This window comes from Camelus dromedarius, chromosome 16 (genome assembly GCF_036321535.1).
Source record: "Camelus dromedarius isolate mCamDro1 chromosome 16, mCamDro1.pat, whole genome shotgun sequence".
Taxonomy (NCBI): Eukaryota; Metazoa; Chordata; class Mammalia; order Artiodactyla; family Camelidae; genus Camelus; species Camelus dromedarius.
In genome coordinates this window covers 55304942-55325051 of record NC_087451.1, presented here as the reverse complement: position 1 = coordinate 55325051, position 20110 = coordinate 55304942, and the positions used below count along the sequence as shown (strand labels likewise).

General features: G+C 35.0%; 1 protein-coding gene across 4 annotated transcripts in view; it reads left to right on the top strand.

The window, feature by feature from the left end:
* FBXL20 (F-box and leucine rich repeat protein 20) overlaps positions 1-20110 on the top strand; it is a 91755-nt gene that overhangs the window by 38944 nt on the left and 32701 nt on the right. For all 4 annotated transcript variants that reach the window (XM_064496033.1, XM_064496034.1, XM_031468208.2 and 1 more), the window contains exons 2-4: positions 556-617; positions 16784-16838; positions 19578-19652. In XM_064496033.1, coding sequence (XP_064352103.1) covers positions 556-617; positions 16784-16838; positions 19578-19652 — 192 coding nt within the window. The remainder of the gene's footprint in view (positions 1-555; positions 618-16783; positions 16839-19577; positions 19653-20110) is intronic.

Here is a 20110-nt window from a genome sequence, read left to right as displayed (position 1 = left end):
TTTAAATGGTCACTCTGTGGTGATACGATTTTTAAGCAAGTAAACCTTTTGTAACTGCAGTTTCTTTACATGTAAAATGAAGATTAGAGGTAGTATGAAGATTCATTACATTAATACATAAAAAGGCACTTAAAACAATACCCAGCACATAATATCATCCTTCTGACTGCTAGTCATTTTTCTCTAAAGACAAGGAACAAATGTCTCGGAGAAAGGTATAGCTCAAGTGGTAGAGCGCCTGCTTAGCATGCGTGAGGTCCTGTATTCAATCCCCAGTACCTCCTCTAAAAATAAATAAATAAATAAACCTAACTGCCGCCCCCACTGCAACATAAATAAATAAATAAATAAATAAATAAATAAATAAATAAATAAATAAATAAATAAATAAATGTCTCAAAGATATTTTTCAGCCTAAAGAGTCTCTGAAAATATACTTTGGCTTGTAACACCCACTGTACTTATTCACCTTTCTCCTAAGATCAGCTCTAAACTGTTGAGTTGAACATAGTAAAATGTTAAGTAACACTTGACATGATCATTTTGTTTCTGCAGATGTTCTCAAATAGCGATGAAGCTGTGATCAATAAAAAACTTCCCAAAGAACTCCTATTACGGTAAGTCTGCTTTTATGTTTTTTTGTGTGTGTATATCACATTTGCCTGTTTAAAAATCTTTTGACTTGTTTCTATATAGGTATAGGATCTAGATTATCTGAATTTTTTAATTTATTGATTCTATTGTTAAATGATCTTATTCTGTATTTTCTAGATATGAATTAAGATATTTGAACGTTTAATTTAGTAACAATTTTCTCCCACCCAATTTGTACCTATATATTTTGTTTCCTAGTTTTCCTTTTGCCCTATTCTTATACATAATGTAAAAGAGGTAGTTTGTTTAATTTTAATTTTATTTTATTACAGTACTGATTTGTTTTTGAAGAATGATTCTAATCTATCCCTTCCTCCCACTTCCCAGTATCAAAAATATGTCTTATGAAGTGACTTATATTTGCAATAAAATGCTGCACATACTGAGGTGCTGTATAGAAGTGTTACAGCCTTTTAAAGATAAAAAGACAAAGTATTTGAAACTTTCCTATGTTACACTTATGATTTTACCATCCTTATGTCTCTTTGTAGTTGTTAAATATCTTGTAGGGAAATGTGTTGAGGCTGTGTAAGTGTTAACTGATTTTTGTCCATTAATGTTAGCATCCATTAATGTTACCTGAAAGAGTTACCATATGTGCCAAGATTATGTATTTCAATAATTCTTCTGCATCTATTAATTGAAATTCTATTGTAAGGGAGAGCTTTCCCTTCTGTTACATTTACTTATTTATTCAATTATTTATAGCAGTATAAACTCATGAATATTTGTCTTAATTCTGTGAGTTACATTGTTACTGTCATTACTTATTTTGTTGTTCAGACTTTCTGTGTCTTCTAAGTTTGTGTGTTTGGAATTTCTTCCCATGTCTGTGTATTATCTGTTTTTTAAAATGCAGTTTAATAATAAATAGCATACAACATTTGGTTTGGTTAGATTTTAAGTTAAATATTGTATCATTTGATCCAACATACATTTCTACAAGGAGAAAAATTGTGTTGTTAGGACCATACTATTTCCTTATAAATGCAAAGCCACAGCCAAGTTACCAATGAATTAAGGAAGTGTTCTTGTTTCCTCTTAACTTTAACTTACTTTAGCTTACTTATTAATTTCCTCCTTCCCTTTTGAAATAAAGTTTATTATTAATGTTCTAGCAAGCTAGAATCCACTGTTTGCATAATGTGAAATTCAGTTAGCAGGATTGACAGTACTTCCTTTCAGAGCAGAACCATATGCATTTATTTAGGAGTACCTCTGGAAAGATGAATGTCAGTGTTTACAAGACAAAGACTCTTGTATGTTTTCCAAGAGCTACTGTAAATTTACTTGTTTCTCAAAGATTCCTTCTGAGGATGATATTGATTACTATAAAAATATAAGACTGCTTGAGCCCACACATGCCCTTTTAGCTATAAAACAAAGTACAGTTTCAAAATGAGGATTATTATTACTTATAAGGATCTGAAACTTCTTTTCAAGTGTTGGGGTGTTAGGTCATAATTGTCATGTAACATGTCTGTGTGAGCTGGTAGAAGATGAACTTTCTCAGCTTAGATTGAAAGAATAAATTGACTGGGACTTTTTGTCTGAAATAGGTAATCACGCTATGTTGAGAGCCCCCAAGACTACTCTGAGGTTTGGTGATTTACTCGGAGGACTCAAGACTCAGCATATAGTTATACTTGCGGAGATAATTTATTACAGGGAAAGGATACAAAACAAAATTAGCAAAGGGAAAAAGTGCATGGAGTGAAATAGAGAGGAAACCAGACATAAGCTTCTAAGAGTCCTTTCCCAGGGAAGTCAGTCACTCGGGATGTGCTTAATTCCTCCAGCAGTAAGTTATGACAACAAAAGTAAAATGTTGCCATCCAAGGGTCAGCATTGCAAGCAGGCCTTTCTAAGGATAGGTCTGCTATGTTAACTTTTTTCTGCATACATGCTATCTTATATCCTATTCCAAAAAGCTTACAACGTTGATGATTTGTCGTAGCTTTTAATTCAGTTCGATTGCTAGGAATTCAGGGTGGATAGGTGTGTGTGTGTGTTTTCCTTAAAGGCATAATGTTAAGAAAATGGACTCTGGGATCTGAACACCTGAATTCTGTCATTTACTAGCTATAAATTGAGGATTTCAGTACCTACCCCTTAGGGTTATCCTAAGAATCAAAAGCTTTGATAAATATAAAGTGATTATTAGAAGAGTGCCTGGGACATAGAAAGTGCTGTAAAAATGCTATGTATATTACTATTGGTTCTGTTTTTCACCTATAGACTATAAAATGATGTGATTACATTCTAAGACTACCAAAAGTGACCACCTCTCAACTTCAGGGTGCAAATTGGCAGATGTTCTTAAATCAAAAAACAGAAAACCAATAAGCAATCTCTTATCGAGCATTTATTTTCTAGCCTTCTCAGTTATGCAGAACAAATCAGAGAAACAGGATGCAAAGCTGAAAGATCAAATGTGCATTTTACTCAGAGGTTATATGCTCGCCTTTTCTCAGGCTCTGTTTACTCTTTATTTTTTCTTTAGACACAGTTCATACAGATTTGAATATGAATAGCAGTAGATAAAAATGGGATCATAAGAGTAATGCTGATAGAGGGTCCACTGAATTTTAAGAAGTAGCTATCTGACAGTAAGGGAGAATTATAAGAATTAATTTTAAAAAATGGACAAACCGAACAAAAACAAACACGTAGAATCAGAGACCAGAGCAGTGATTACCCGAGGAGAAGGGGGTGGTGGGGAGGACAAGAGGTGTAAAGGGAATCAACTGTATGGTAATAGGTGGAAAATAAGTCTTTGGTGTGAGACTGTTGTGGGATATACAGAAGTAGAAGTATGAATCTGTACACATGAAACTTAAATAGTTTTATAAATCAGTATTTCTTCAATTAAGAAAAAATAGAAACATTCAAAACCATGACAGTACAGGGCTGTTTATTCAAATGAAGAAACAACTTTTAGTCACTTAGTCACCTGTGAGGGTTTCACTGCATAGGATGACAATCGATGTTCTTTCTGAAAGCCATGAGATGTCAAGAAATAATTAAATTATATTCCTTTAAACCTTTTTGGTATATATCCATCTTTACAATATCATGCAGAGTATTTTCATTGCCCTGAAAATCCTCTATGCTATGCCTATTCATCTCTCCCTCTCACCACTGGCAATCACTTATCTTTTGATCTCCATAGTTCTGCTTTTTCCAGAATGTTATAGTTGGAATTTCCTTAAGCCTTACTATAGGAGCAAACATTCACCAAGTGCCTGCAATGTACCAGACATTATGTTGGATATAGAAATAAACAAGAATCACTGTCCTCAAGAAGCTTGCTGAGTAGTAGAAAAGATCAACATGAAAATAATCAGTATAAAGCTATATCGAGGTTTGCCTAGAGCAGTACAGTAAGTTCACATGTAGGACTTTACAACCAATCTTGGAGAGTTCGGAAGGTGCTTCCAAAGAAGTGAGATACATGAACTGAGTCTTAAAGGGGTAAGTAGCGATTAACTAGACAGAGAAGGAGAGTGAGGGAGAAGGACCTTTCAGATTTGAGATAGATTATTGTTTCCTCTTTGTGGAGAGAAGCAAAGGATCTTCTGATTCAGGTATACTACAAGATTTGAGGCTCTAGCTCTTTTGCATAATACATGGTATTGTAGTTTAGTATTTTTTCCCCTTAAGGCTTGCCTGACGAGCTAGCTGTCATTTATGATATTGTCTATATTGGAGAATTTACAAACTTTGCATTAGTCCATTAGTAAATTGGATAATTGGATGCCGCCTGTCTCTAGAACTTCATCTCCTCCCTGATTTGCTTGTTTCTTTATATTGAGATTTTAATATTGCCAAGCTTAACATTCCATTGCCTAGAGGAACAACAGCAGAATACTCTGAAGAATAAATTGGATATTTTCTTTTAGTTCTGTCAGGGAGAGACTTCAGCCCTTGTTTGGCCCCTATTATTCTTAGCAGCAACTCCTGTGCTGCCTTGATACCATGGTAGTGATGGACTATTAATAAAATATGTATTAGGCACAATGCTTATGTGTAGGTTATGTATATACGTGGGACAATAGAGTTGTTTGTGTTTTGAAATTAAGAACCACCTGGCTATGTGAAAATACTGTCTTGTTTTTTCAAGTCTTTTTTGTCTTCCTGTCATTAAGTACCATGAGCTCCCACCAGGCTCAGCTTGATACTGTGAAGTTAGTTTAATAGTCTTAAAATCATATCTCTGTCTAAATCAGGGCTGTCTTGGAGACAGGAGAATATGGGTCCTCTAGGAATATCGTAGAAGAAAACAATATTTAGAAAATAATCTTAAGAAATCAGGTAAAGTTTTGTGAAAACAGTGTAAAATTTGTTTTTAAAAATCACTTTGTTTCCTGAGGTTTATGTGTTTCTCCATGTTAATTATATTATGAGTCAAGGCTTGGATGTAAGAATTAGTTTGCAAAATGCAGGATGACCCAAGTAGATGTATGTGGCTGATAATAAGCCAGTGGCTATTGTGTGTGTTTTTGTTTTGTTTTGTTTTTTTTCACTTCTCACTCCTTTGAGATTTTAATGTAGTTTTTACTTCTTTTTTTTCTAACTTACTGTTTTTAAATAATTTCAGATTTACTGAAAAGATACAGAAATAGTTCAAAGAATTTCCATAAACCTTTTACTTGGATTCCCCAGGTGTTACCTCACTTGCATTATCACTGTCTCTATTTTTTTTTTTTGAATCATTTGAGGTAAGTTAAGATGACATTTTTTACCCCTCAAGACTTCAGTGTGTGCTTTCTGAAAAGAAAGACATTCTCTTACATAACCACAGTACAGTAATCATAATGAGGAAATGGACATTGACATAATAATATTATCTAGTCTATAGACCTTATCCCTATTTTACTAATTGTCCCATTCATGTTCTTTATAAATAAGAAGAAAAAAGATTTGCTTCCTGATTCAGGCTGCATCCTGGGTCACAGGTTGCAATTATTTGTCCCTTCTCTTCAGATGACTTTAATTTTGAATAGTCCCTCAGTCTTTCTTTGTCTTTTACAGCTTTGGCAGTTTTGAAGATTATAGACCATTTGTTTTATAGAATGTCCCTCATGATTAAATTCAGTTGATGCAGTTTTGTAGGAACACCACAGAAACAATGTAGTATCCCTCTCACTGTATCGTATCATAGGCGTAAGATGTGTTTGTCCCATTCCTGTGGATGTTAACTTTGATCATTTGGTTAGAGTAGTATCTGCCAGACTTCTCTACTGTAATGTTAACATTTTCCCCTTTATAATTAGTGAATATACTGTGATGAAATACTTTGATAATGTAAATATCTTGTTTCTCATCAAACTTTGACTCAGTAGTTTAATTCTTGCCTGAAACAGCTATTACCGTTGTGGTTGCCAAATGGTGATTTTCTAATTCCATCATTACATCTACATTTTATTAATTGGAATTCCCTAAAGAAGAGTTTTTCCTTCTATCTCATTTGTTTCTTTATATATTAACATCAACATAGGCTCATAGATTCCTGTTTTATTTAGTGTGTTGTAATCCTATTTGGGTTATCCTTGTTTCAATGCTCAAAATATTCCAGATTTAGCCAATGGGAGCCCCTTACAGTTACACTCTGTGTTCTTGGAATATGTGCCCATCGTTCTTTGAATACACCCTTGTTTTTGACATAGTGAGATATTTTAGAACCTTCTTGTACTTTTCCTGACCCAGTCCTGGAATCATCCATTTCTGCAAGGAGCTCTGGGATTTTTTTTTTTAAGTGGAGAATAGTATTTAGAAGCTAAGATCTTTACCCTAGCTATAGCCATTGCCAGTGGTTGTTCCAAACTCTGTTCTCTGGTTCTTCTTCACAGATTCTATCCACGTTCTCAGGGCCCCCAAGTATAACCTGCCCTCAGGATAAAAGCCATTAAAAAAAAAAAAAAGGAAAGTGTCTTGTCCCCTTTTCCCTATTAGTAGCTACCTGCATTTATTCACTCTCTATTGCCTTCAGATGGTTGATTTTATATTTTGTTCAGAGTTTATAGTTGTGTCTAGAAGGTTAGTGCAGTGGAAACTTACTCAGCCATAACCAGAAGTAGAACTGATTTTGTTTATTTTTGACTGTATAAAGCAAACGTGGTCTCAAAAGTCAGATTTGTACAAGGAGTTAGGTTCCTCCACCTTCTCCTTTCCACCTGATTTCCCATCCTCCATTTTGAATCATTTAACAAGAGTTCTGACTGAAGAATGATTCTTGACCTTGACTTCTTTTGTGTATTAGATCACAAACTCATGCAGGTGCTATCTTTGACGTTCATTTTTTGTCAGTGGATATGGATTAACTAAAAGATTCATCTTGACCTAGAAATTTGAATTTGTAAATTAATGATGAAACTTTGTCATCTCTAGCCTGATATATTTCAGTCTATGACTGGGGGGTTAAAAACATGTAGGTTTACTTGTTCTGCAGTTTCCTTTAAAAATCTGAATTGGTGATCTCTGTAAATTCATGTATTTTACAAATGTTTTTGAAAGCAATAAGTTAATCACCTTCATAATATTAGTAAGAATCACCTGGAGAGAGTGTTTAAAAAAAAAAAAACCTGCAGATGCCTTCTGAATCTGTAGGTCTGGACCAGGACCCAGGAATTTGTATTTCTGTCAAAAACTCTGGGTATATTGGTGCAGGTGATCCATGAACTACACTAGTAAACAGTGAAGCAAAAGAAGAATAAGAACTAAACTTTGAGAAATGCCTTCATTTGAAAAGAAGTATAATAAGTGGTAAATACAAGGTGGTATCTGAGAAGCCAGGATAGGAGATTCTTAAAAAGGGAGTAGTCAGTATGTCCCATATTTGAGAATTTATTGAAGACTTTTTCAGCAGCACTTATGTTTTCAGGTCACACATTGTATTAGTTAACCATAAACTGCCCTGTGTCTACATTTTTCTTTCTACAAGACTATAAGCTCCTAGAGGGCAGATATCTTGTATTATTGAATTTTTCTCTCTGCCTAACAGAGTTCTGGGTATAATTAAGAACTCTGTAGACCCTTTATGACTTGACCTTTTTTCTTCGGTGACTGTGAATTAACAAGATTAACTTTTTGGGTTGTTTTTGTTTTGCTATCCAAGAACGTTGTGTTTTGTTAGTTATTCTTGTCTTGATTCATGTCCTTAATAGTTTTTTTTCCCCTTTTCTTAATAGTTTCTTAAGATATAGCAAGTTTCTTAGTAAATTTCGGTAGTTTCTTAATAAATTTGTTTCTGTTATTGCTAGTTGTAAGGAAAGCTATCAATTTTTTGAATCTTTATCCACATTTTTAATATTAATTCTAGGAATTTTTAGTTATTTCTTTGATTGTCTATATATTTGTATCTCCTGAAAAAAAAAAAACAGTTCTTCCAATATTTACAGTAATTTCTTTTGCATCGTTTTAGCCAGAAACCCCCAAAATAAATGTTGAATCCAGGTGATGCTATTGATCATTCTTGTTTTGTTCCTAACCTTACTATAGTTTTCAAAATCTGTTCCGTGTTTCCCCCAGTTATCTGCTGTCATAGCACAACTACAGTGATCTTTCTTCTTGTGAGTCTTTGAAACCATCCTTTATGATTTCATTCGTATAAAATCCTAGATGCAGATTATTAAAGTGAAGAATATTTCTTAACCAGTCTCAAATTACAGAAAAGTTGCAGTATGGTAGAAAAAAACTTTTCTTCCTAAACCATTCAAGTGCAGATCTAATGTCCCATCAGTAGGTCCTTAATATTTTATTTTAATATTTTCCAATCCAACGCATGTAAGTCTAGTTTCCTCCCTTTCCAGATTTGTAACTCCCTTCTGTGTCAGTGACAGACCTATCATTATCCTTAATACAATTCGTTACTTACTTAGTCTTCCTAATTGTAATCAGTCTTCCTAATTGCAGTCAGTCTGCCTAATTGTAATCTCCCTCTTGCACAAGGATTCCATCTTCACCCCACTGGGTTCACACACTTCATGCCAGACTAGCCCCTCCTCTTACATGGACACTCTTCTCTTCTGCTTGTGTTCCAAAACCCATGCTGGGTTTCTCCTAAATGTGGATTCTCTCTTCACATGGCCCACATTCTGACACATATGATAGGTCACCCCAATGTGTGGACACCGTCACTTCTTTCAGGCTCCAACTCCTCATGCTGAATCACCTGCTTGGACGTCTTTCCCAGCCCCCTCAACCTGTGACATCCACACCAGGCTGCCCCTTTACTCTGCTTGTCCAGTATCTCATGCTTGGTCACCCTCCTCATGGATGCTCTCCTTCCTCCTATAACTCAGCATTTCTACCCCTAAACTCAAATATATTCACAAAAAGTTATACATGTATGTTCATAGCAGAATTATTAATAATAATCAAGAAGTGGGAACAGCCCAAATGTCCATCAGCTGACAAATGGATGAACAAATTGTGGTATATCTATACAATGGAATAGTATTCAGTCATAAAAAGAATGAAGTACAGATGTGTGCTACAACATAAGTGTATAATTAAAAACACTTGAAGTGAAAGAAGCCAAATACAAAGGTCACATACTGTATTAATCCATTTATATGAAATGCCCAGAATAGACAAATTCATAGAGATGGATGTTGTCAGGGGCTGCAGTGAGGGGACGATAAGGAGTTACTACTAATGTATACAAGGTTTCTTTTAGGGGTGGTGAGAATGTTCTGAAATTAGCGATGAATGCACAACATTGTGGATGTATTAAAATTCACTGGTTGTGCTCTGTAAAAAAGTGAATTTTGTAATATGTGTGTTCTCTTTAATATACATATATAGTGTGTGTTATGTATATAAGTTTAATTTACAATAAATAATATTTATAAAAAGTGTAATAATAAAAATAGCTGTGATAATACACAATTACATAACAAATTTTTATTTATATATAATTTAAAACAAAAAATTTTGTCCTTTATTGGGAGGAAGTGATGGTCTGAACCCCATGGTAATGATAGGCTAGACAGAAAATGGATTTGATCAAGAGGTTTTTAAGAGTTATGATTGGCAATATGTTTGCTGGTTGATTTGATTTGTTGCTTATGGGGGTACATATTGGAAAGGAGTCAAAGATGATGCCCAGTGTTTTTGCTTCCTGCCAAGTAGATGGTGGGAACACTCACTAAGATAAATAAAATAGGAGGAATGGGGTTAATGGGAGGAAAATAATGAAAATGAGTTCAGTTTTGGTAGTTGTGAATATCTGAGGAGAGATGTCAAAAGGCAGATGTATACAGGTCTAAAGCTTATCAGTATGATTTAGAAGTCATAAACATATGTATAGTGATTAAAGCCACAAAAGAAAGACTATTATATTTAGCTTTTTTTGATTTACCAGTACCCTTGGGAAATAAGGAAACCAGAAGGAACAGCAAGACCTCTCAGACACTGAAATGAAAAGCTTTGGGGCCAAAACATCATAGCCTAGTGATTATCCTATAGATTGGCAGCCTTTGGGTCAGATGTCCATCCGGATTCCAACAGGGCATCATCACCTGGTGGCTCATATGGTGCGAACTCTTTAGAAAAGAGCTGTGCGTGACAGATGTTTAAGTTTGTCCAGATAATTGTACTCATACACATTCTTTCTTGGCTTAAATGTTCTATATTAAAGTGATTGAAGTCTTATTAGTTAGCAATATTTCATGAATATCTTAATCTAATATATGTAAATTAGTATGTCAACTATGACTGAAACCTGTTTGATTTTTATTTACTAATTAATTTGTCTCGAGCATTTGAGGTGGCTTAGATCAGGATCAATTATAATAAATATAAATAAATAATCAGGACCATGAGAAATGTAAAGAAAAATAGAAAACCAAAGCCAAAAAATAAAACAGATGCTCCCTTTTACGAGCCTACATGGTTGCTATAGATGGGTCTCAAATTTAGCTTTAAACTTCTTGGTAGCATAAATGAAATATTCTTAACAGAAAAGAAGAAATATACATATGATTCCATAAAAACAGCTCTTCCTTCCACTTGTTTCTAAAAGAAATTTCTCAAATAGGAGTCTAATTTAATTTGGTGGATAAATTTCCATGGCCAAATCAGTCACAGATTTTACATGGTCACATCTTGTAGTACCCTTTATAACAGTTAAAAACAAAATAATAGTGTCTAAGAATGCATTCTTCTGATCGTCCAGTTGATCCAGGATTGCTTTCAGCTGCAAGTAATTGTAGCTCAATGTGGCTTACACAGTTAGGGAGGTTATCTCATATAAAAGGGAGTACAAAGATAGATTGGGCTACCTACATCCTAAGGTTAATTGATTTAGGAGATCTACAGTTTCATCAGCAATTTTCTTTCTGTATTCTGCTATGAACAGCATCAGCATGGTCCTAAAACTGCTTTTCCTTATGGGCATAGGATGGATGCCAGCAAATACAGCATCCTTTGTTCACTCTGAGGGGAGAGGTGGGCTAGCATTGATATTCCAATAAAGCCTCTTCTCAGATCTCATTAGCTCAGTTGGCTTAGACCTGAACCAATCACTGTGACAGATTAGTTAATTGGGATGAAATGGATGTGGGAGAGTCAGTCACAGTGCCCACCACAAATAGAATATTGCATACTTAACAAGAATCATGAGTGTCCTTCAGATGGCTTTCTATAAATATTTATTACTATAAAGGTGGACTTTTCCTAGGATTAGGGTAGCACAAGGATTATGTTTCTTATGCAGTCTTAGAGTAGAAATATTCTTAGTTGTGGTTTGATGACTGATTCCTATACTTTAAATCAGATGAATGGGTAGTAGACTTGTCCTTTTTTGATGAAAAAAGCCTAACCATGACTTCACCCCAAAAAACACTGTCTACTTTTGCATTGAATTTTATTTCCTCAAGAAAAAAAAAATCGTAATTATTTCCAGCATGTAAACAAATGGTTAATGAATTGCTTAAAATTCTGTACCACAGATCATAGCTAAGGTGATTTTTGCCTGGAAAATGTTCGTAGAAGGTGGTATTACCAGTTGCTCGACATGGCCAAAGAAAACCCCATTAACATCCCCATGGTGCGTCTCATTTAGAGAGAGAAAACTTTTCAATCAATTTAGTTTTGTTAATAATAAAGTAGTAGTAGGGGAGGGTATAGCTCAAGTAGTAGAGTGCATGCTTAGCATGCATGAGATCCTGGGTTCAGTCCCCAGTACTTCCTCTAAGAATAAATAAGTAAACTTAATTGCCCCTCTCCACCAAGAAGAAAAAAAAGTAATAGTAACTTGTGCATCTAAGGAACTAAATGATTTAGTGTGCTTCATGGGATTACCAGATATGACTAGATTAGGTTTGCATAATTTCTGCTGAATATAATCTTGGTTAAAATAGTAGTTAACTGTAAGTAGCTGAATGACAAGACTACATTTCTGATATGTCCTCTTACTATTTCTTATGTGAGACAAGATCATTTCAAAAATACATAGGAAATCTATTTTGCTCTCCGTCATGGTCAGGGGTGTGCATCTGGTTTATTTAAGAGCCATTTTCCATCAAGATTCGAGTTTAAAAGAAATGGTAAAGCAAAGCACAGCCCTGATTTAAGAGGTTGAAGATTATCTGATCTAGCAGGTTGTGTCTACCAGCTCTGATTCACTTAGTAATACAGAATATGTCATCTTTGTGTTCACCATAATGACCAAGTATGTATAGAGAGGTCTTGTAACTTAATGTATAACTTGTTCTTATCTAAAGAATCAAAGCTCAAATAAGTCCATTATAGCTACAGGTAGCATACATTGCTTTTAGCAGAGTTCCTCACAAGATCATAGATAAAACCATAATGTCATAATTAAACCTTAAGTCCTCTTATGTAAAAAAGGGGCCTTGTAAACCTGCATCTGAAGACAGTAACGTAAAGTTTCAGTGAACAAGTCCTGCAAACTGTTGGTCTCATGAGAAATAAGAAGTTTGCAACTTTGAAAATGTAGTATATTTTCTGCCAGATAGTAGACAAGTATTAGAACCCTAAATTCAGTAACAAAAAAGAAGCAGACTCACAGATATAGAGAATAAACTAGTGGTTACCAGTGGGAAGAGGGAAAGGGGGAAGAAGCAATGTAGGGTTAGGGGATTAAGAGGTACAAAATATTAGGTATAAAATAAGCTGCAAAGGATATATTGTACAGTACAAGGAATATAGCCAATATCTTATAATTATATATGAAGTGTAACCTTTAAAACTTGTGAATCACTATATTGTATACCTGTAACTTACATAATCTTGTACAGCAACTAAACTGCAATTTTTTTAATTTAAAAAGAACAACAACAAAAATAAACAAAAAAGAACCCTAAATTCAAGCAGGCTTTATAAAACTCATGGTGGCCAAAGATCTGTATCCGGTGCCTTAAAAAATTTTTTTAGCAAATAAAATATAAGTTTCTTGTGAGCCCAACACTTTTTAAAAAAATAAAAGGAATGAACAAATGGCTTCCTTATTCCTGCTCTCTCAGCAACACCCCCCACAAAAAGCCTATTTTTCCCCCGCAAAGGTAACATATATCCTGTTATATCTAGATATATGATGTGCACAACACTTACATGCATGCGTTCATGTATACATAGTTTATATTTCTCAAAAATGAAAACATGATATGAACACTTATACAACTTGCTTTTGTTCCTGTCATTTAATAATCATTGACATCTTTTTTAGGTCAGTTCATGTAGCTGTACTTCATTTTTATAATGGCTGCTAACTACAAGAAGAGAAGGGAAGACATTCAGAGGGGGCTGGGCCAGAGAAGGCCTGGGATGGGGGCTGGGCAGAGGGGCTGAGTTGAGGGAGCTGAGCCAGAGGGGAAGCGGGGGCCACGAGGTGGTATTGGGGAACAATGAAGGAAGATGAGGGGGCTCCAGCATGGGTGTTTTAGGGGAGGCAAAGGGGGTGGCAGCCCACCTGCCAGGCCCTCACCCACTTGACATAGCCCCAGAATAGAGAGAACCACAGCCTGGTTCCTGTTGGCACAGATTTGACTGTGATGGGGATAAACAGTGGAAATGTTTCCCTATTGAGAGCTAAGGAAACTTGCTGAAATAGACCAAATCAAACATTCTGATAACTATCTTTACTCATACTTTTGCTTTTACAGGACGTAGTATGTATGTTTTTTTATTTTAATGGGCACTATCGAATTACTCTACAGAAGTCATGCCCGTAGATATCCTCATGATGTGAATGAAATTACTCATTTTGTTAAGCCCTCTTCAGGACCATGCTATGCTTTTTAATTTATTTAATAAAAAGAACTACATTAAGAGGTATTGCTGAGGTAGGTTGGGGATATTTGTCATAAGACTGAATCCAAAGTAAGTTTGGAATAAATTATTTTTGCAGAACATACCACGGGTAACCATATCCCAAAATCTACTCTCAGTATTTACGTTAACAGCCAGCCCCATGTTCTCTTCCAGGGATCTAGTATTAAGGGTTTGGGTTTTCTCTTTCTTTTTCATACAGCAGTAAGATTTATTTATAATTAGTCCCTGTCTTCTTCCACACCATGTCTCAGAAACCTGGCCAAGGTCTTTTTGCTTCCTGAGATTCCTTTTGTTGAGTGAGGAAGATGAGACCTCCTTTGCTTAAACATGGGCACCCTACAGCTAGGCCATTTTTCCAACAATCTGTTGATAAGAGATGGGGTAGGGGTGGGGGGCGATTACTGAAGTAGTCAAGCAGGATCCTTCAACAATAGCACACCTTTTATTCCAGCTCAGTTTTCTCATTTCTGTGATCTTAGCCATTCTGATTATGGACGTATGCATTCTTAGAAGGAACTATGTAAAGGGTTAAAGTCTAAGGTACCTCGCCTGAAGATGATGAAAAGCAGGACGGTGCTAAGTACATTTAGTTTATTGTTCTGGCCTATCATATAGAGATATCAATATCATTTCTCCTTGATTTATCTTACAAATGCATATTTATAAGTATAAGAATATTTTTATTTGGGTTAATGATACTATATTTGAAGAATGAATGCTCACTGTGAGCCTACCCCTCCCCCAATCTCCTCCTTTCTCTCCCTCCATTCCCCCCAAATATCTGTAGTTAAAACCCTGGCAGCTTTTCCCATTAGTTCTTACATTTGGCATTCTACAGGTAATTGTCTCTACAGTCAAGTACATAGATTGAAGTCAGAGGTTACTAAGTAATAGCAGACATTTAGACAGATGACTTGTGGAGTGTAGAAGGGACTTAAGCACTGAGGCTTACTATATCCATCTTACCAGGGATCCAGATCAGGTCTGGAAAGTCCAAGCTCTTATTACTTGAATAGAGGAGCACAGCAACTGTGTTTGTCTTCTTTCTCTTTTTAATGTACCATATGTCAGAATCCAGGTAAAAACCTAAGTCATGGGAATTTTGACGTTTAGAACCCCAGGCAGTACATTCTAAGAACAGAATTATGATTTTTGAGTTGTATGCTTCATAGTCTTCTAGGTCTCCAGTCTGAGGTTTCATGTCTATCTATTATGTTTTCTTCTGTGGAGAATCTTGCTAACTATGATCATTATCTGTAAAATTTCTCACTTGTGCCTCCACCATATGTAATATTATGTTTTACACATATATGAATTGCTGAGGGATTAGTAGTGATTTGCTGGAAACTATCTTTAGATTATGAAACTCCACATAAAGGTAGTATATAGTGGATGACAGGGAAAAGCAGCAGCATTTAAGCAATACAAGAATACTTTTTGCATTAGATAAACTTATTTTAAGAATTGAGGTACTTAGATTGGAAGTATATGTATTTATTTGGGAATGGAGTTGGTAATCAGTATTAAAGAAGGTGGGAGATTTATTTTACTAAGGAGAGCCATCAGGGTGTGGTAGCAAGGCTGACTCAAGAGAAGAAGGGTATCCAGCCTTTCCATCTATGGTCAGGTGTACAAAATGTGGTATATTTATACATTGGAATAGTATTCAGCATTAAAAAGGAAGGAAATTCTGATACATAGTACAACGTGGATGAACCTTGAAGACATTATGCTAAATGAAATAAGCCAGTCACAGAAGGGCAAGTGCCATATGGTTCCACTCATATGAAGTACCTAGAGTAGTCAGATTCACAGAGGAAGAAAGTAGAGTGGTGGTTGCCATGGGTTTGGGGGAAAGGCGAAATGAGGAGTTACTGTCCAGTGGGTACAGAGCTTCAGTTTGTGAAGATGCAAAAGTTCTGGCAATGGATGACGGTGTTGATTGCACAACAGTGTGAATGTACTTAATGCCATTGAACTATACACTTAAAAATGGTTAACTGGTAAGTTTTATATTATGTATATAATCCAATTTTTTTAAGTTTCAAAAAAACTTAAAGCAAAATTAATTTACTTTAAAAGGCATGCTATATTTTTACTTTTTGCCACTAGCAGAAGACCTTCGCTTGTTACTCAGATCAAAATAATCTTTAAGGGTGTTTATGAGGAAGGAGAACTTCTAAGCAGAAGTGACCCATTCACTTTATTCCCGGGATGCTTTGACCTGTTTTTACAGGTGGCTTATAATGTAGAGCGTTATCATCCTTTAAGCAAATTAATTATTTCAAATAATAATTCTTCAAAATAAATATTTAACCTCTCTAGAGCAGAAAAATTTTAGGTGGTGTTTCCTGACATTGATGTGTTAAATGAGTTTTATAATTTTCCATATCAGAATTAAATAAATAGAGATTTAACATTTTATAGTTGCTATGTTTTAGGTGTAGTTTATCAGTATTATTTTATCTTTTTCCCTTATAACTGTAAAATTCTTTGTTAAGAGATCCTTCCCCTAACCTATTTCTTTTGATAACCAGTATGAAAATTGTTTTTTTACTTAAAAAAAAATTATCTGTAGGAATATCTTATCATCTCTTGATGTGAATAATTGAAATTGTGTGGTACTGATATGTACATTACCAAGGCAAAGATTACTTTCTGCCCCTATGTTTTATATGGGCAGTATTGTTTTCATAAGTTGCTCCAGCTTTCTGTGTGATTGTTTAAAAGAACTTCTGCCTTTTTGTGCATGTGTTAACATAGCCAATTATTTATAGACAAAAATTGAGAAGCTACTTTATCATATAATTTTTTCTCCATCTCTTTTTAGGATATTTTCTTTTCTGGATGTTGTTACCTTGTGTCGCTGTGCTCAGGTCTCCAGGGTAAGGACGACTGACATGATTACAAGGGCATCCCACCTGACACTGATGATAATCAGCTTCTGTAGTAGGCAAACCATTTACTTCAGATGTTAGTTGTATATTGTGTTTCCAAGAAGGTTGTTTCACGTGCCTTTCCCAAACCTGAATTTTCCTGTATGTACTGTCTCTAACTTTAATTTTTTGAAACTCTTTACTATTTGTATAATACAAAGAGAGGAAACATTTTCAAGGAAAAAATATTAAACATGCAAATTGAAAGGTAAAGGCTTTACTCAAAATTGTCATAAAATAGTGTTTCATTATGTTTTCCTAGTTCATTTTATGTACATACCTGGAAGGCTCCTGAGGGTCTAATTCTCATATTATCTCCCTATATTTTTTTTCTCAGAAGATAATAACCAGAGTTTAACTTTTTAGAAATTGTAGAGCAAACCATATTCTATTCTGAGTCAGTTTATGAATTACGCTTATCCATTTTTGTCAATTGACATTGGTGTGACAAAACAGTGAAACATCATAATCTTATTGCTGCCATTAATATTAAGGATAGAATCTCTGTTGTGGGAAAACTGCTTTATGAACCATTCCTGGTCTCTTTTGTAATCCAGATGTATAATAACTAACTTAATAAAATGAATGAGTACCTACAATTTTTTTTTTACAAACTGGACAGTGGCTTTTTGCTTGTTTATTTAACAAATATTTATTGGAAACCTACTGTGTACCAGGTACAGTCTTAGGTGCTGAATATGTAACATGGTTGTATCATAGACTGTTGAGTTTATCTTTGTAAGTAGGCCCATGTTTTCCTTCACATTTCCAACACTGATCCCCTCACACACACATGCACACACACAAACACATACACACACAAAACTTGCCATAGAAAATTCACCTTGAATTCCTAAGTTTAATGAAGTTTCTGCATCTTAAAAGCCATACTAAATCTGTGTACCAGCTGTTTTGGAAACAGCCAGTAGTACTTTGATGATTTCTATTCATGACATTTCTGTCCCTGATAGTGGTAGACATGGCTGGTACAAATGAGTGGGATTTCCTTGCTGTCTCCATAGGAAGCTCAATATGAACTGAAAAACAAAACCAGTGTCTAAACCTATTTAGTTGCAGAGTCTCGTCTCAGGAATGTTGATTTGAGTGAGCTTTGATGGTTGTTTTCATTTGCAGGTTCCTCTTCCCTCTTAATATGTTTTAGCTTACAAGGAAGCACAAAGCCAGTTTTCATTAAATCTGGATAGTTAGTATATAGGTAGTTATCCTGTTATTTTCTATACTTGAATATTTAGGTAATTTGCTTTTAAAAGAGACTCTGGAAGGGGGGAGGATATAGCTCAGCAGTAGAATGCATGCTTAGCATGCATGAGATCCTGGGTTCAATCCCCAGTACTACCACTTAAAAAAATAAATAAATAGATAACCCTAATTACCTCCCTCCATCAAAAAATTTTTTAAAAAACTCTAGAGAGGTACTTGTCATTCCTAATTTTAGTCTCAGTTTAGCATGTTTCCTGCTTGCTGGAGAAAGTAGTATAAGGAAATGAAAAATACCAAACCAAATCAGAGGTATATTTAGCCCTAGTAAACACACAATGTTCAAAAAGTTTTGTCTCCATGACCAGCCATGTTGGAAACCGTTGGAAAAACATGAAGCCACAAGAAGAAAAGTTAACACTGAAATCCTGAGGAATCTTTAAGATTTCTGGAATGACAACTTTGTTTACCCTCATACCCCTGACGTATTTCTTGCTGACTGTGTGACAGTTACCCTGGAGCTTATAAGTGTATACACAGTTTCCCTTTAGAATTGCAGTATCACATCTGCATTTTGATTTGTTGTAATAAGAGATGATATGAGAAGTTTATAACTCAATAGTATTAAAACCTTTGTTTACACTTTAAATTTAACAGGGAAAACTTTTAAAGGCTTTCTGATTAAAATACAGAATGATCCACAAGTTAACTCTTATTTGGGTCATTTTTCACCTTGTCCTGAAAAGTTCAAAAGTTTAGAAACTTTCTTGCCTCCCTTTAGCTCATTAAAGAAATTAATGAGAAGTCTCAAAACTTTCACTGTTTTGAAATTACCACTGAATCAAGTCAAAGGGCAAAATGACCAATTGAAAAACCTACCTGAGTGAGCAAAAATGGTAATGAGGAAAGCATTAAGTCTCTGTCATGAATACAGAGAAATGATGGTGCCTTTTCTAAGCCCAGGTCACCACATCACAGTTTCAGGTCCAACCAAGTGATGCTATGGATAGCAAATATATATTGAACATAGTATATATACTGAACACAGTACATTCAGAATACTGTTTTCTTTCTTTGGTTTCGCCCTCACCTTATTGAGGGGTAGAATAACAGATTTGCTTTTCATCAACTGAATTATCTCATTTGAGATTAGAAACTCCAGTAAGAAAACAGTTTCTGGCTGTGATACTTATCACAACTTATCCTTTCCCCAGCCTCCTAACGTAAGATCTTTTGTAGCTGCTAATTTCTGTACCTGCTCATTTAGGAGATAATCTACTTGGAGATTCAAGTATGAATCAGAAATAAGACAGAGCTTTTGGGAGTTAATAGTATGGGGTGGCCTGGGAAATTTTTTGGTCAATTTCATATTGAATAATTTCCATTATTGGTAGGTTGAATTGTGAACTTTAATATTGCTGACTTTTCCCCTTTGTCTCAACTTCTACTCATTCTTTTTCTTCAAAATAGGCCTGGAATGTTCTGGCGCTGGATGGCAGTAACTGGCAGCGAATTGACTTGTTTGATTTCCAGAGGGATATTGAGGTATAATTATGTGGTGTGTGGCCCCATTTCTCTCGTTAGAATGTAATTACAGCATGGAACAGATTAGCCCCAACCATATAAATCTCCTTTCCCTGGAGAGAGAAACTATTAATTTCAGTGCATCTGAACTTCATGGGAGCCTGCTGTGTTCCCAAAAACTTCTTCAGTTTTTGAGAATAAGCAGAATTATTTTACTGAAATCATACTAAGTTATGTAGTGTTCATGAGACTCAAAAACTTTTTTTATTTTTGTGGTGGAAATGTGAACCTGTGTTTGCTCATTTTAAGGTAGTCTTTTTATATTTGTTTATTGAAAAATAAAGTTAGCAACATGTTGAAGCACATTTGCATGATTTCTTCTTGATGAGCATTTTGGGTTCTTGGGTAGTCCACAGATAGTTTTTGTGGAGAATAAAGAAAGAATAAAGCCAAAGTCATTTATTGGGTTGTTTGTGCTG